A 17,939-nucleotide genomic window follows, 5' to 3' on the forward strand; every position below is an offset into this window, starting at 1 on the left:
GTGTTTCTGTAGTTGAAGGACAATACAAAGCAGTAATGCCAGAGGAATCTTTCCTAAGGAAAAGTGAGTATTGATAGCTAACAAGGTAGATGAGCAGTGCCATTTCAAACTCATTGCATGTACCAGTGAGATAAGTGAAGATTCTGCCAAGTGAGTTAGATGAAATTATGAGGACACAGAGTCAATAATAGAAAGAGGTCAGCAAAAGCAGGGTTATACAAGATAGCAGTGTCCATCTTGAATAGTATTCTGTCTCTCATTAGTTTGCACTATGGGACTGTCTCTGAGTGCCTCTGGATTCTTTTGGGATTGAATACAGCCAGAGACTTGCTCTGGAGTGTAGCTGGCTTGCTGCAACTGCTGTTGGGTATTCATTCCGTGCTGCTGGCTGTGCACTAGTTTTAGGCCAAAATGAAACTCAATGAAACATTTAGCTACAAATCTGCCTGAGCTACAGTGCTGAAGTACTTGCTAGCACAGTCATAGCCCCAGGGTGGCAAACAGCATTCTGCAGGAGTAAAAAGACTGAACCAAACTCTGGGATGAATGCAGACGTGATGGTGCTTCAATATGGACATGGTGGGATTGTGAAAAGCCTAATGTAAATGTCAGGTAGGAAAGCTGCTGGAGAGGAGATGATGGGAGGGATAGATACAGATCTTCTTACTGAAGTATGTTCAGTTCAGGTCCACAAAGACAATTAAGGGACTAGAACATCTCCGTGAGGAGTGTCTGAGAGAACTGGGATGGTTCATCCTGAAGGAAACTCAGGAGTGGTCTCATCAATCTGTGTAATTATCTGAAGGGAGGGAGTGGAGGAGAGGAAGACAAGCACTTTTCAGCAGTGCCCACTGGTAGGACAAGAGGCAGTGTGCACAAAAATAAAATCTCCTTGCCGAAGCACCTTTTCTGTTGCATTCCACATTCATATTTTTGAACCCTGTTCCCACAAGCTGCTTTTAATATCCTCTAATTCTTGTATTGGAGGACACAATCATCGGTCATGAGCCATCTGTTTTGCTCATCCTCTTGCAGTAATGTCTGTTATTTCCTTTGCCATGATCTCTTCTGTTGGCTGAATAATCATAGAATGGCCTGGGTTTGAAGGGACCTGAAAAATCATCTGGTTCCACCCCTCACCATGGGCAGGGATACTTTCCTCTAGAACAGGTTGCTTAAAGCCCTGATTTTTTGTATATGAACTTTCATGGCCTTGCTTCCTTTCTCTGGTCCTTTCCCACTTCTGCTGTATCCTATTTGAGATCAGAAAACTAGGACTACCCATGTAATATAAGGCAGCAGCAAATCAGAGGTTTAAACAGTACCACAACCTGCCTTTTTCTTCTTTCTTCTCTAGTTATTTCCCAATATCAGATGTGCTTTCTTGTCTTGTTCTGAATGTTTAAACTGATGGTTTCCAGGACCTATCAGAGTTGTGTGATCTCATTTATGAGTAACTGCTCAAATTTACTTTCTGACTCATAATGTGGTTCATGTACAAGGATATTTTAATGTAATAGCTAAATCTGTGGCTGTTAAGCAGGAGCTACTTCCAATCAGTAGGATGAGGTTTTGCTAAAACAAAGGATGTGTGGATCAGATATAAAAAGTAATAGATTGTGGGGCAATGCAAAAGAGGGCAAAATATAGGTGCTGCATTGGTCAGTGTGTTTGTGTGGATACACCACTCCTGGAGGTCAGCAACTGGTGTAGTTGTCTGACCCCTTTGTGCATTTGTGCTCACCTGGGCTGTCATTTACCTTTTCCCATCATAGCTACAGAGCAGTGGTTCTGTTAAAATGGTGTTTAAACTCAACCTGAGATCCTGTGCTGAAGCAGAGAGCCCATGTAGCATTCTCCAGAAACTGTTCAGCCCACTGCAGCCTTGGAGGAGACAGGTAACACTTTGAGGAAATGATGGAAACTCTCTTTTCCGTGCTCCTAAATCCTTCTTTGTGTCACAAGTCTGTCCAGGGTACCTTCTTCTCTCCCTCTTTCCCTTAACTCTTCTGTATCCTGAGACTGAGCTGCCTCTTAGGGAGCCCCTTTTTCTCCCTGGTAGGGTGGAGGGGAAGCATTCTGAGCATCTGGACAGGTGGGAAGTGGCATTTCCTATGGATTCTCCTGCCTTGAGCTAGTTGGGAGCAGCAGTGCTGAGGGTTTGATTCTTTTGTGAAGCAAGAACCCCCGTGGTTCGAGCCGTGTTGAGGAACATCCCAAGACTGAAGCGGGCATTTCACTGCCCGGCTCTGGTGAGATCAGTGTACTGTTACTGATCCTGAGGAATGTCAGCTGGGCCTCTGAGAGAATGGCAGTGCTTGCACTACACTCCTTTGGACAACAGTACTCACACATTTTGTTCCCAAAGCTTTACTTGGAATCCATCCCTTGAGACCATTGTTGGTTCCAATCCCCACCGCGGCAGGAGGATGGGAACCAGGTGATCTTTAAGGTCCCTTCCAACCCAAAGCATTTTGTAATTCTATGATGATGATTAATCACGCGCTACTTTTATCTTGCAATGTGTAGGAAGAAGTTGAAGTGAATGACTATTCTGCAATCACAGTCTGCTGTTTTCTGTGTAAGAGTTTTGTGGATGTGGCCATCTGATAACAGCATAAAGCTGAGAAAAGAGGTATAGCCTTGCTTTTGCATTCTCCTTCTTTCCAGCTCAGTTCTTTTCATTTTCTTCAACAACTGAGCATTATGGTCAAACTAAAAAGCAGTATCTTGTCTTGCAAGAAAAATTAACATCTCCAGCTGTGTTCAAGTTGTCTTTTTTTATCTGCTACACAATGTGGCTTAATTCACAGGTGAAATGGCAATACCAATATAGAGCCCAGAAGCAAAGCCTGGCATAACTGTAAGAGGAGGGAATATTCTGAAATATTCTACCATCAATTTTTGCCTCAGTTTCCTTTTACATTTTTAAAAAGTAAGCAGTTTTCTTGTTGCCTGATACAGCTTTGTGCATAATTTTACAGTTTGTTCATGGGTTTTGTAACTATACATGATGTTATTCCTGTGTGATGTTTTTGTAGTCATATAAATACTGTTGATCCTTAATGTCACTTTTAAGGGTGTCTGAGGAAAACAGATTTGTTACATTTAGAATTGCACACTAACTTTCCTTCTGCATGGTTTGCCTTGTGGAGAAACTGCTCAGTGTTGTATTTAAAAGAAGGATGGGATGCATCCACACCTCCCTAGCAAGGCCTGAGTGTGACAGGGTTGTCAAATATCCATCCCAGACTGTGTGGACACCTAATTGTACCTGATAGATGCCAACTGATGGAATGAATTAATGACTCAAAACATTGATGATGACAGGCATTTGCATCAACTGGACCCATCAGAGCGTGGACATGTGCAAAGGTTCATCTCAGGCTTCCTTCTATGTGTCTGAACCTGCCTGCCAGCAGTTGGGGATCTGCACAGACAGCAGCTGGCTGGCTGTTGCTTCTTTACTTGCACTGGTGCTGGAACAGAAATGTGCAGTCTGAAATCCATGATGCTACCAGGGCTCTTGGAACAGGCACACAGGTGCTGGGGAGCTGGGGAGCCTGCTTAGGGGGATGCCCTTGCCAGATGGAAGGGGATATTTAGCTCTGTGCAGGCAGACCTCTGGGAAGTCAATAGGTAACCTGGGATCTGCCTGGGGCTCCTTGCTCTATCAAAAAGACATCTGTTTATTCCTGAGTTCCTACAGATTTCACCGTATATGGCTGGCTGGTGGAGGGTCCTGGAGGAATATCGAAGGCTGTTGGCACACAGCTGTGAAGACCAAGCTGGATGAGACAGCAGGGAGCAGCAGCACAACCCCAGCTGAGCCCAGAAATCCACACTGCCATTTCCACCTCTGGCCTTGCCAGGTCCACAGCCCTGGGGCAACCTGTGGGGCACCATAGGAGTGCCTGTAGCTCGCCTGGGCTGGTCACAACGTGAACAGCAGGTCAAATGGGGCAGGCTGGGGCACAGGAGAAAGAAAGAGAGGTGCAGGAAGCTTTCAGAAGAGACAGGAAAACAAAGAAAGGAAGTATCTGGTGGTGCCAGAGGAGGTTATGAGACTGTGTGCATTAGGGTCAGATGTCAAGGTAAAGAGAAGTGGCTGATGTGGGCAGGTGAAATGGATTTGCTTTGTTAGGAGAAAAGGGGAGAGAGGATAGAAGGAGGAATGTTTTATCATCTGAATAGCCCAGTCAGTTTGACACCAGAATTTTAGCCACAGATTTTCAGGATGCAGATGAAATAGTTCTACTGCAGATGAGTTATCACTAACTCCCTGATTGTAATGATTCATGCACTTCCTTTCAAATTCCATTTTTCCTTGTCATGTGCTCTATAGCTTGTTCCCAGAAAGAAGATTTATTACAGTGGTCTTTACTGGGTAAGTGTAACTTTTCTTAGCCAGTGCTTCTCTTCTGCTTTCCTCTTAACAGGAAGATGAAACAGTTAAAAATTAGTCAGTCCACATTGTACCATTTTTTTCTCCTTGTCCAGAAACATTTAGTAGGTGTGGCCGTAGGAAGTAGAATATTGAAATCCTCTTACTGCACAGGGCATTTCTGTAGCTGTAATATAGTTTCCAATGTCCACTATTAGATAATACCAATGTCATCCTAGTATTTTTTCTGTGTAAAGGAATCATGCTTTTGGAAGTGCTTTCACACATCATAAAGCAAACAGAAAACCCTGTTTGTTACCATCACATTTGTCTGATACTTCTTGAAACTGGTAAAAGCGTATTAATGGCTTACAGCTTGACAATTATCACTAGCAGTGGCTTTTATTAAATTACTCATAATTTTCAAAGGCTTGTTTGCATTCTTAATTATTAGCACACATACCTCCTCTAGATGTCCATCTGATAATATTCTTCAGTAATATTCTTTAGTGTGGAACTTTCACCAGGTGATGTTAAAATAATAAAAGAGTCCAGCTCCCTCCTTCCTCTTTGCTTTTGTATGTCTCAGCTTACACTGCTTTCCTGTCTTTGATGAGTCATTGCATTTACTTCATACTGATACTTTTGCATTTCAGACTGGAGCATTGATATCGATTTCCTTGTTTTCTGATCAGAAAAAGTGCATTTTTTTGCCTATAAGTATCACTGGATTTTTGTCAGATCAGAAAAGCCATATTTTTTAAGTTGTGATTTCACAGGATGTTGTGTCAATGGCACACCAGTGTATCTGGTCACATTTGAAAATGCTTGGTGCCATTTCCTACTAGCAGTCCAGGTCCTGAAGCGATGTTGCTTTATAATTCTGCTGAATATTATAAAGATCTAAAACATAAGCAGTGTAAAATATAGCAATCAAGTATGAGAATATAAATGAACGTTTCAAATACCAGAGACTCCCAACTATACAAATATAAAATCCCTTTTTCTCCTCGTTATGGCCATAGGGTGGCACTGGTTATTACTGAGCATTGATTACTGAGCTGGGCTATACTACTCCTATGTCCTAGGAGTAGTCCAGCCCAGTATTTCAAGTTTAGCAGGGCATTTTCAGAGACTAAGGATCTGTTTCATTCAGAGAGGTCCATGGTTTGTTCACTCCTGCAAGCAAAGTAAAACAGCAGCTTTTTCCTGACAGGGCTCTGATAGTACCAACTCCAGCTCTCCACCTCCTCTTCAGCCAACTACTGCCACTTGCAGCAGAGAGACTGGGAAGAGATTTCCTTCTGCACCTTCTCTGACTTCCTTCTCCTGTTCTGCTGCCTGCCTTGCTGCCAGCAAAGGAAAATGTCAGGCAGCTATGAAGATGAATGTGGTCTCACACCCTGCGGTTTCCTCCTCTGGGTGGTGATCAGTTGCCCTCATGCCTCTTCTCAGTGAACCCATCAGCTGTCAGTGACACTCCCTCAATCTGTTTCAGCCCTGCCAGTGAAACAGCCACAGGAGGAGCAGTGTGTTGGTGAAGGGATGTTGCCTTTCCCCACTGCTGCTGCTACTTGCATAAGAAGAAAAAAACCTAACCCTTGCATCATTTTTTTCCTTTTCTTACCGTGATGCCAAGCCTTCAGTGATGGACAAAGCATAATTGAATCCTGCTGAGCCAGCAGACTTGGCACAAAACCAAGGAAAACCTTGAAATATTGAAAGGCATTGTAAAAAATTGGGAAGCATTAACCTCAGATGATTTTTGCGATGAGGAGATGAAAGTTGGAAACACGTAACTGAATTATTGTTTGTAGATATGCAGCACTTCTGAAGTTAAATCAAAGTATCATGTTCACTGTAGTTAAAGTAGTTAATATTCGCCAGATTAGCTTGAGGCATTTCGATGTAATGTGAAGATAATGGTGGCACAGCGTGCTTACACAGATAAAATGAGACGTACTCACATCCAGTGCTTTTCACAGAAACACACCATCAGCACGGTTCCTCTTTAACCTGCAAAATCTTATTTTACTAATACCTTCTACAGACTGTGTTGTAATAGTGCAGGAAGTGATTCATTTTAGACATACGAATGTAGTTATACTTTATCACTTTTCTTTATCACTTTTCTGCTTCAACTTTACCTGCAGCAAGTGGGTAAAACTTCAGCAGCGTTTAGCTGTGTGAATTAACCCCATGGGCTATGCCCACTGTGGCAGCAGAACTATTTGTCAGCAGAATTTCTTCTCACAGCCTACTCTTATCAGAAGACAGATGCGATTACTCAGCTAAAATGGTATGTGAAAACATATGGTGTTTTGGAGCTGCTGGGTTGCTGTGGAGGATAAATAGCTCCTGACCCCAACCAGGATCTTTTCATGAAAAAAGAGCGGTGTCCCTATGCCTTATAAAGGCATGGGCAGGCTTATTCCAGCGCTCAAGAAGGGGCGGTAGCGGGTTCGTGCTGCTGAGTTTTTTTCCCAGCAGCGGTCGCAGGCGAATGAAGAAGTTGAGCTGAAACTGCGAGCGCTTCATCCCGGCACTTAGCGGCAAAACTCAGTCAAGAGAGGAGGAAGCCGGTGAAACTAAAAACAAAACAAAAACAAACAAACAAAAAAGAAACCCACTTGGTCATGGGGAAATCAGGTGAGCAAATGCCTTCATGCAGCTGGCCGTGTGTCCGCACAAAGTCCGTGCCTGGTTTTGTGCTCGGAGAGCGTTGCTGGAGCGTTGTTGGCTTTCCTCGGAGCAGGCTGCTTTCATTTGTGCATGGTACAGCCTGGGAGGAGCTTTCTCGCTGACAAAGGGTTGGATTGAAAAAAAAGGAAAAGAAAAGCAGCCCCCCTCCTCAGCCTGCACGGTGTAGAGGTAGTTGTATTTCATATACAGTTTGTATTTTGTGACCTGAAGTACTTTCGCTTTGCTGTAAAAAAATGGCTATGAATCCTATAGCTTTAAAGTTCTTTTGTGTCTTGCTGTCTGACAAAACTTATTAGCCTTGCAGATAAGCAGCAGGATGCTTCGAGGGGGGCAAGCTTTATCACCCTTCCTGTCGGAAGGATTTAAATGTAAGATTTGGTTACCATTTAACTGAGGACAGCCTTGCTCAGCTCCTAAGTCTCTCCCCAGCTCTGCAAATATTCTTTAAGCCTTTCCCTGCTGTTGCTGCCTGTGCTGTTGGTTCTTTCCCCACTGTTGCTGTCTGTCTATCTGTGTGCCCTGCTGAGTTTGGGCTAGAAGAGACTTCTCCAAAGCTGCCAAGGACCCAGAGACCTTAAGAATGGAGTGCTCGGTGCCCATTGGATTTTCTCCACCTTTGTTCTGTTAAGGCCATGAGTGAAAAACTGTCCTGAATTTCTAAAACAGCTGTGAAACTGGATGGGACTTTTTGTTCTTGTTCTTAGGGCATTGTTTCTGTGACAAATCAGAGCCTGGTGGCATGTTGTCTGTCTGTCCTGTGTGTGAACAGCACATATGGGGACATGCTCAGCAAAACCTAGTACTTGATTAACTCAAACTATAAGGCCTCCAGAGAAACTTAAGGAAAATCCTTGTGTAACACTGTGAAGGGCCTCAGCATGGGTGTGTTGGATTTTTTTTTCCCTTTTTCTTTATTTTTAAAGGTCAGCTTGCGAGATGAGATCAGAGCTATCTGCAAATGTGGCTGTAGAAGGCCTACTGACACCCAGTCCAGACAAACCACCTTTTTTTAATTTTTTTTTTTTTTTTTTTTTTGCAAAGTCCAGCTGCCAGTGGGTGGGCTTGGCCTCATATCCTGGCAGCTAGATTGGGATAAATAACCCTATAACAATTTAAGTAAGTGTAGTTGATGTGAAGTATCAAGTTCTGCACTTCCCATGCTAACATCATAAGAGGTACAAATGCCAAATCAGTGTAGTGCCATTACATTAGCAAAGCACATTGGGCAAGAGCAGTAGAGATACTCTACTGTGCACCTCCCAATCCCCAAAAGAATAAAAATCTCCTTTTGTTTTAATACATGCAAATTGCTAAAGCAGTCATAAGGCAACTACTACATTTTTTCCCTGCATATTTATTGCTGTGCACTAGTTGATTTTTACAAACTTGGGAACAATGACAGACCAGAAACTCCCTCTGCCAAGGCTTGGGTAATGTTTGCATCCTTAAGTGGTTATACAAATAGAGCTTGACATCTAGGTACATATTAAAAATGTTTTGTCACTTGTGTCACACTTTTCAAACCAATGTTAAACTGGGTCCAGGTTATTGTCGTTTAGCTGTGTGCAATATTTTTAGATTAATCGAAAACTGAGATCCTGCCCTGACAATTGGTTTATTATCTAAATTCCATCTGCCCTTTCTAGTTCACTGAAGTCTTCAAATTCCTGTCTCAGATCATTCACTATGTCTTGCCTTTGAATGGGGAGAGCAGCTGTTTTACAGTACTGCTTCCTCTGTGTTTTGTGCGAAATACAAAAGGTGTTCCCACTCTAGTATTCCTAAGGTGTGATGCAGACACATTCTCTGTACTGTACATGGGTACATGAACATGTAACAGGTTGCATGACAGATCTGCCTGACCTCAAAACAGATTCTTTGTTCCTCTCCTGGTCAGAAAGATTAAGGCAGAGATTACCTGAAGGTTTAATTTAAGGATGCTCTAATTCATGACAAGCAAGGCCACTACTTTAATATAACTTTGTATTACTAGTTGTTAGATTATATTTGAATCAATGTTCATTCCAAGTGTCAGAGCTAGAGACTTAGCATTGCTTTTTTTCACTGGATGGAGCTGAGTGTTGAAAGCATCTCTGAGTCAGCTTTCTTCCTTGGAAGCTGCAGGCTGACGAAACCAAATTCGTATTGAAACTTCCTCGTCAGGGTTAGAAAAATACCTCCCTTGCTCATAACTCCTCCAAATACTGAAGTCAAACCCCCTCTGTCCTCCCCCAGGTCTTCTCTTTTCAGACACCTTTTGGATTAGTGGGGGATGCAGGCAGCCGGCCCCACAGACCCCAGGGAGCTCTAACCAAAAGAACAGGGATAAGTATTTCTGCAGGAAAGGAGGGGATGGTGAGCTGGCAGCTCTCCCTTGCCCTGTTGCTGGGCCTGCCGTGCTGCTGCAGCTGTGCCCGGCCGGGATGCTGCGGCAGCCCTGGGTACCCGGGACATCCATCCCTGCGGGCAGCTGCAGGCGGTGCTCAGGAAAGCAGCTGGCTGCAAGCTCCACTCCTCCGCTCGGGAGCACGTGGATTTCTGCTGAGCAGTGGGAGTCTCTGAAAAGGATGGGATGGCGGTAGGAAAGGCTGCTAAAAGTCTTATTTTTCCCACTTCCCCTCGGGTTCAACGTGGTGGGGGAAGGGAGCTTGCCCCGCTTGCTCCGTACGGGAGAATAGCCCTCTCATTCTGGCAAGTGGGTGTCAAAGTCGGGCTCAGTAAATACTGCTATCATTTTACAGAGTTTGAGTTTCTTTTTATAGTTTGGTTTTATTTTTCTGCTGTTTTTCCCTTCCCCCCACCACTTCTGGAAATGTGGGTAGGACTCCAGAGAAAGGACTGGGAGTTTCTCAACTGCTGTGCATGTTGAGTCAGTACAAAAAAAACAAAGAGGGGGCTGAAAAAGGGTTTTGACAAAAGGGAAGAGACAGGAACCAGACTCAGTGTAGTTTTCCATGCTGGTTTTAATCTCATTTAGAGGCATGTGCTGGCTTTTAACTCTTAAGATGCATCTTCAGAGTACAGTAAAAAGGACTGTTGTGTTTTCTGCAGAGCAAGCTACATTTCAGCTGAAATGCTGACTTGTACTTCAGCATCCTGGTAAGAGACAGCCGTGGCAGGTCATGACAAAAGTACAGGCATACTAGACAAGTGACTTGTTTACTTTCTGAGAAATGAGATACTCCCAAGCTGCCAAAATGACAAACAGTTGTGCTGGCTGGTTTTACAGTTGTGATGGGGATAGGGAAGATGGATTATTCTGAATTGTTAGAAACTCAGCGTTTGCATTTGGTAATATTAGGGCATTTGCAGAACTTGCCAACACAAGTTAGTGTCTCTTTCTTTACACCAGAACTGAACTGGAGGTGTGGTGGAAAAATGACATTTCAAAACCAAAGTTAATTCAATGCATAGCCCCACATCTCCACTTGTTGTGTGCAGAAGATATTCATTGTTGGGTTCAATAAATAGCAGATAGAATAAAGTCTTCCAGGGATGTGTCAGGCTGTGGCAGTATCCTGGGCCCAATTTTTTACCTATTTTGTCTATTGAACCATCAGGGTTTTGGGGGGGGGGGGAGAATGCAGCAACATGCAACAGCAGTTGCTCCTGTTAAATTATACCCTTAGCTCCTCATGTTCCAGGCAGATAAATACCAAAATAAGTGGGAAGGGCTCATGAAGAACAAGATAAAATGTGACGGTCTATAGTAACTGAGATACCTACCAAGGTTTTCCATGCTATTTTGTTGTACATCAAAAAAAAAAAAAAAAAAAAAAAAAAAAAAAAAAAAAAATTGAGCATGAAGAAAGCTTTTGTTGCTGGAAACATGCAAAGCCTGCATTTTCTATCAGTACACTTGGTAGTGTCTGTCTTGCCTGGATTTGAATTTTCTTCTGTTGTTGCTCTATGTGCAGGAACAAAAAGTATGAGAAAACATGTATTTTGATTTTAACTGCTTTGTTGTTTATTGTTTATCTCAACAGGCCAAAAGGCTGTAGAGGCTGTGCTGTTTTCTGAAAGATAAGTTGGAGCCTATCTCTGTTCTGTTTTCACAGGCAGATGCAGGCAAGTTCTGCCCAGTCTGTGAAGGTCTGAACAGCAGCCAGAGCTGGGCTGGGTGGTCCTGCAGAGGGGGATGAGGCGAGGCTGTGCAGGTGCCCAATCTCCCTGGTGCACAACTGGCTCCTGTGCAAGGAGGTGTGAGGAGGTGGTAGGAGTCTGGGGTATTGTGCAGGAAAACACTATGGACCTGTTTAGGTCACTGCAAGCATCATTTAATGTATCCCTGGAAATGTTCAAGGTCAGGTCAGATGAAGCTCTGAGCAACCTGTTGTAGTTGAAGGTGTCCCTGCTCATTGCAGGAGGATTGGACAGGATGACCTTCAAAGGTCCCTTTCAATCCAAACCATTCTATTATTCTGTGATTCTATGAAATAAATACCTTTCTTAAAAGATTTTGAGTTGTGAGATCTGGAGTTTAACCTGTTGAGCAGAGGAATGAAAAGGAGGTGATGTAATTGATAGTAAATATGAGTAAAGAAAGATTTCTGTGCCTCCCTGCCTGACTTGGCTCCTGGATAGGTGAGTTCACACACATCAGTGATCAGAAGAAATGTGCATGGCTATATTTCCATGCCTCAGGGAGGTACATGAGTAAACATACTTTGGGCATTGCCACAGCTATCTTGGATGTCCTTGGCAGGAAAGCAAGGTGGGAGGATATTTGAGCTGATGAGATTAAAGCTAGTTCAGGTATGCCTACCCCAAACCATGATAGAACATGAATGGTAGGGGTGTAAAATGAAGGAGCATATCCCAGGAGCCATGGGATAGTTCTTCTATCCCTCTTTGGTTCTTGTTTGCAAAATTCTTCACTTTCCAAAGACTTTGGTTGGCACCATACAGCTAGCAGTGCTATGTAAAGTGACATTGGCACTGGGTAAAAACAAAATTATGTCTGTTGCTGTCCATCTACAGAGCATAAGAACATGCAACATCCAAAATATTAATATAAAAATTATTCCATTTCAATTCAACTATTTATTTCAATTACTCAAAACAACAGATTTCTGTTGTTACTCATTACTGAATATAGTTGTACCTTATTTTCTTCAATAAATTTGTGTAATTATAAACTCTAAGCTGATACAGTTTTGGGGGAAGAAGAGATGGAGATTACATGAATTACTTCTCCTGTATAGTGTGATTCTAATGCATGCAGGTCACTTGTGGCTTTGTATTTGGAAATGCCTGTGCCCTAGGAATTCTGTGGCAGTTGGATTTAAGAATAGAAGGTCTTTCTGATGGGAGAGTCTCCTTAGTCTTTTTAAAAGGGATAGCAGCATACACATTAGCTGCCACATGTGTGTGGCATGGTTACAATATTCAGGTGTCCTCCCTAGCAGAACAGTAATAAAAACAACACTTTTGGTTGTCTTTCGTGCAAAGCCAGGGCTGTCTGCTCTGGAGATGATGAGCAGTCAGTTCCAACCTTGTGTAAGATGAGCACTCCATGGAAGTGACTGATTGTTGGACAGTTTGGAAGAGACAGGGGCTACAAGCCAAGGACTTCTCCTCACACCCTTGCCTGAGTGAAAGTGAAAACTTGTTTCTGTCAGAGCTCAAGACCTCAAGACTGCTGATTAGAGCTGCTTGTTTTTTAAATGCCTGTGTCATGGAAGGCTCTGCTGCCTCCAGTTTACCAGGTGCTCCTTTTTAATCAGGGCAATCAATTGCCTTACTGTTTATAAAAGGCTTTAAGTGAGGAAGTAATCAGCACTGTCTCTTGTAGCAAGAAAAAGGACTTGCAATCAGTGACATGACAAATGTCATTAAACATTATTGCATTGGAAGTTTTATATTCACAGGCCACATACCCCAAATTGGGTATGAGGGAAAAGAGTGTGTTAAATCATATGGCATGGGTAATGCAAGGTTATTAAGTTGCCAGTTTGCTGTAGAGCAGCCCAGATACTAAAATAAGTGGAGTTCTTGTACACCAGATCCAGTTAACTCAGACACTGTTGTCCTGAAGCTCACCCCAGTGGTAAGCAGGTGTGTGAGCAAATTCAGGCAAAACTGGATGCTGAGAAACATCACAGAAACTTCTCTCTGAAGAAGGATCTCCTGAGCTGAAGGGAAAGCTATTTTGAGCAGCAAACCTAGGAACGTTCCAGGAAACTACTCCCATTTAAGCTAGTATCTAATTATAACTCCTAATTCATTTCACTTCCCTCAGCAATACTTTCTTTTCTAACTTTTAGTAAGGTTAAAGGATAATTCAGGTTGGAAGGGAAATCATGTACCAACAATTATAATATCTCTCATAAATGCCCATTGTATAGGATGGAGACCTTGCCCCTGTATTGAATTTTTGATTGTGTAAATAGAGACAAGAAAACTCCACCCAGGATACAATACTTTCTAAACATAGTATGATTTTATCTTTCCTTTCCTCCAGGATTTATGCATGGTTTCATTTCTTCTGTATATTTCCAAACAATCAGCCAGTTATATTAGAGAAAAAGGGAGTTTAACACTGAGGGAGATCAGTTTTTATGGCTGGAAATGAGTCATGAATTGGAGTGTCAGATCCATTTTCCCAAATGACATATGGCATTAAGGGCCTGTCTTGGAAGATGTTACAGTCCCAAATGGGGTGCAAGAAAGTTAAATACGTGCAGAAAGAAGCGTGGAACATTCACTCCCTGTGTTGCTGCAGACACCAGCCAGCAGTTGACCACCCTGAAGCATTTGTGGCCTCAAACCAAAGTGCTGAGTCAAAATGCAGTAGAACATGGTGGTCTTCTTAACATTTCTCTTATCAATTAGACATCCATCGCTTCTCCATTGAAGGAACACTATTCTCAGACTGAAAGATTCAGCTAGGGCTGGTTTCCAGAGTTACATTTCAAGTGTGGATAAAGACTAATGATAAATGTCAGTTCTCATAGAAGAGTGTAGATGCAAATGTGGTCTTTGGAAGCTGGCATCTCTTTTACCAGAGAATTTTGTTTGTTTCCAGTCAATGAATACACTTTGAGAAGTTTGTCACAATAGAAGTATCAGTTACCTGCAACAGTAATAAAGGCCTTCTTGATGTAATTACTTCGTAGTTCCCTAAAGCTTCTAATTTTTTTTTCCCCACAAAGCTGTTGGGCATACTAAAAGCTCTATTTGCTGCATTCTTTTTCCATAACCCACTTCTGCTTCCAGGGCAGAGTAGAGCAATTCTGCAGAATCAAGGAAGACTGAAGGGATTTCAGTTTTAAAGCTGAGCTTTAAACTCAATGTTTAAGCAGTTACTTTATTACCTTTTAGGTGTTTTGTATCTACTTTGCATGCGTCTTCTCCATGTATTCTGGCACTTGGCTTCTGTTGTGGTTTAGGAATGCTATTCTCCAATTTAGTGTTCCCACTGAAACCATCCCAAATGATGCACTGCTCTCTCAATCACCTCTGGGTGGCTAGAGAGGAGAATTGGAGAAACAAAAAGCAAATAGGTGTTGAGCTAAGAACAATTTACTGGAAACAGCAATGAGAAACAATTTACTGGAAAGAGGAAGAAAACAGAGAGTGACAGAAACAATATTAATAGAACAATGTATGTGTTAGGTGAGAAATTAATATGCTACTGCAAAAATTAGCTGGAAGCAGGACTGCTTCTTTCTGCCCAAGTTCTGGGCCCAAAAGAGTAACATGGAAGTAGCATGCAGTGTCCTGTTATTATATGAGCACATTTCTAGTTTTTTGGTTTTTGGGGAAGATTGAAAGTTGGGGTCATTATCTCAATTTACCTCTAATGCACACATTGGGTGAAGAGTTTGAAGCCTCTGTCATGGTTCAAAGATTGAGACAGACATAATGGTAGCCTTCTGTGTAGGATTCTGAAAGAGGTTTGTTTCATAGTAATATAGGGCAATTTGGGTTGGAAGAGAGTGTTGAAGGTCCTTGAATACAACCCCCAGAGCAGGTCTATTTTCAACTACATTGGGTTTCTCAGAGCCCCATCAAACCTGATATTGAATGTTTCCAGGGATGGGTTATTCATCACCTCTCTGGGCAGCCTGTGCCAGTGTTTCACCACCCTCATCATAAAAAATTCTTCCATACATTTAGCCTGAATTTGCTTTATTTAGTGTTGAACCTATTACCCCTTGTCCTATCACTTCAGGCCTTATAAATTGTCTGCCTCTATCTTTCTTATGAGCCCCCTTTAAGCAGAGGCCACAATAAGGTCACTCCAAAGCTTTGTCTTCTCTAGACTGAACAGTCCTAACTCTCTTGTTGATAGCATTATATATTAATTATTTGAAGGCTAAATAGAAAAACTTAGTATTTATGGAAAGCAAAACAATGCCAGTGGAGGTTAATCCATAAACAATAGGACAAAAAGCACTGAGAAGAGACAATGCCTCTAGAGATTGATACAGGGCTCATTTTTGAGTCACCAGGGTGGACATTCAGGCACAAAAATGTATGCCTGTTTTGCTAGCCATGTGTGTGCCTGCTGTAATGTTGTGTGTCCTGAGTGCTGAGGCAAAGGCTACCCACAGCATTTCTGCTGTTGTAGGGGTATGGTGCTTTGTGGAACAATTCACTGTTACCATCTTGCAGCTCCACAAGACCAGTGGAAGAGGTGCAGTTGACAGCTACAAAGGTGATGCAGGGCAGCTCACGTTCAGGCAACTCACCTGTGTTTGGATGCCCAAACTAAGGCAGAAATGACAGGAGATGGCTCTAAGAAGAGGCTGTATGGACTCAGGCATGAAGAGCTCTTCATGCAAGAAAGACTGAATAGATTGGCACTGTTTAGAGACAGTAAGAATAGAGAAATAAAATTCTTTGAAAGAAAATGTCATGGGAAAAGGCAACCTAGATTCCTGTGCTTATTTTTCCCTGTCACACAAAGTTATCAATGAAAGTGGAAGTCCAAGAGCATAACAGCTGTAAAGTATGTTCTGTACCACATCATAGCCTAGAAATTCGTCATGTGCTGCCATTATCTTAGCCAATGTTCCAGAAGAATAAGAAATAGAGGCAAATAATTGAATATGGAGGAGCAAGCAACTGTATCTAATACCTTCAGTTGTTTTACTTATTAAGCTGTGTAATGATTCATCACCAAACTTAACTCTCTGGCAGTAGAAAATAATTTTCTTCTAGCAGCTTACATGAAGGGAAAGAAGTACGTCTCCACAGCTGTTTGGGAAGCTGTTCCCATTTGGGTGGGAGCCTGAAAACTCCCATTAACTCTCACTTTTAATGCCTGGCTTCTCAGTGTATGGAACACTCATAAAATGGAAAAACTTAACATGCATTCTAAAACAAATCTGAAATTTATCTGGCACTTGGGCGTCCCTCTCCACATCATCAGGCACAGAAGAAGCTGTACAGAGGGAGGTGGTTAGCACATGAGCTTGAGTCACAGAAGATAAGCATTTCTATAGCAGCCACCCTTGAGGGAAGGGAGGATGGAGGTTCTCCAGGGACAGCATAGGAGTACCTGCTGTAGCTAGAAGTAACTCAGTTTTGTGCATGACTTGTTACTGTTTGTAAGTCAGAAAGTTAGTACAGAGCTACATTTTGCAGTATTTCAATTAATGTCTGGACTGAGCACTGACAAAATCTGTATTTCAGTTGGCTTTTTTTTTTTTTTTTTTTTAATTAGAATTTAAATTTGATGTTGTCATTGAGAGCAAATGATTTAGCTAGAAACTTCCATACTTGCAGGTCAGATTGTTTATTTGCTATTCAGTGCTGAGTGAGTGGGATATTAAGTCTAGGTGATAACAGCCTCAAGTTTAGTGTGGTCTCAAGCTAAAAAAACCCCAAAAAACAGTAGCTTGGAGTATGTGATGCAACTTTCAAAGCTGTGTTTTTCAATGTCTTTAATTTGTAGGCTGTCTTAAGATATGCTTGCTGTAAACTTGGACCCTTGCATCAGGGAAGAGGGTGAATTTGGTGTAGGCTTGCTTTCCTCAGTGACTTCTGATAGATGCTGTAGAAATTGGCTAACTCTATAGCAGAGCAGATGAGAGGTTTAGGACTCTGGCCTGATAGAATCAGTGAGCTGTGAGTGATGGTAACAAGAGTGATGGGGCAGGTTCATTAGCAAAAAGTAGTTTGTGTGCTTGGATACCAGAATGGAGGTGCTGGTTTTTTTGATGATGTGCAACTTGTGATACAGAAAACTGAGGGAGAACTGAAGAGGAGGAAGGTGGTGGGCAGATGTCACCCTGCTCATGAGAGCTGCTGTCTTATACCAACAAACTGATACCAAAAAAATGAGCCTGAAAGGATGTTACGGAGAATATATTAGATATATATTCCACAATGACACTTTGGTCAGGGAAGAGTCAACCCAAACTCAGATTGTGTTCAAAAGATTTAAGGTAATACATGAAATGCAGTAATGGCTTGTAATGGCTTTCTTATGTGCTTTGGACAGTGAGATTATTTTAGGGTGCTCTATTATCCCAGTGCTATTGAGGAAACTGGAGAGAATTCCAAGAACAGCCTAAAGCATGAGAGTGAGCTGGGTAATCACCTTAGGGAAAAGTTCTGAGAGCTGTGTGTGCAAACTGACAGCTCTATTGTGGGGAAAGTGCATCATTACAAACAGCAGAGGAGAATATGCTAATACAGCAGACAATGATTGATTTTAGTTTTTGGGATCAAGCAGTGAGAGGAAGTTGGGAAATCTAAGGTTAATAATAGGAAATGCCTTCTAGTCATAGGATCTGTTTGGGTTTCTGAAGTATCTTACAAGGGAAAATGATGGTATTCATGCTAATTGGAATATTCAGAAATGAAGCTGATGAATCATTAATAAATATAAAAACCCATG

The 17,939-nt window shown here is 42.2% G+C and overlaps 1 protein-coding gene across 5 annotated transcripts in view; it reads left to right on the forward strand.

The window, feature by feature from the left end:
* Window positions 1-2,529: 2,529 nt before the first annotated feature.
* GLIPR2 (GLI pathogenesis related 2) overlaps window positions 2,530-17,939 on the forward strand; it is a 28,803-nt gene continuing 13,393 nt past the window's right edge. The window contains exons 1-2 of one of the 5 annotated variants that reach the window (XM_056484683.1): window positions 2,530-2,635; window positions 2,814-7,033. In XM_056484683.1, coding sequence (XP_056340658.1) covers window positions 7,021-7,033 — 13 coding nt within the window. In that variant the 5' untranslated portion in view covers window positions 2,530-2,635; window positions 2,814-7,020. Of the gene's footprint in view, window positions 7,034-17,939 lie in introns of all 5 variants that reach the window. The other 4 variants (XM_056484682.1, XM_056484685.1, XM_056484684.1 and 1 more) reach the window with 4 other exon arrangements.

Source organism: Oenanthe melanoleuca, chromosome 2 (genome assembly GCF_029582105.1).
Source record: "Oenanthe melanoleuca isolate GR-GAL-2019-014 chromosome 2, OMel1.0, whole genome shotgun sequence".
Classification (NCBI taxonomy): domain Eukaryota; kingdom Metazoa; phylum Chordata; class Aves; order Passeriformes; family Muscicapidae; genus Oenanthe; species Oenanthe melanoleuca.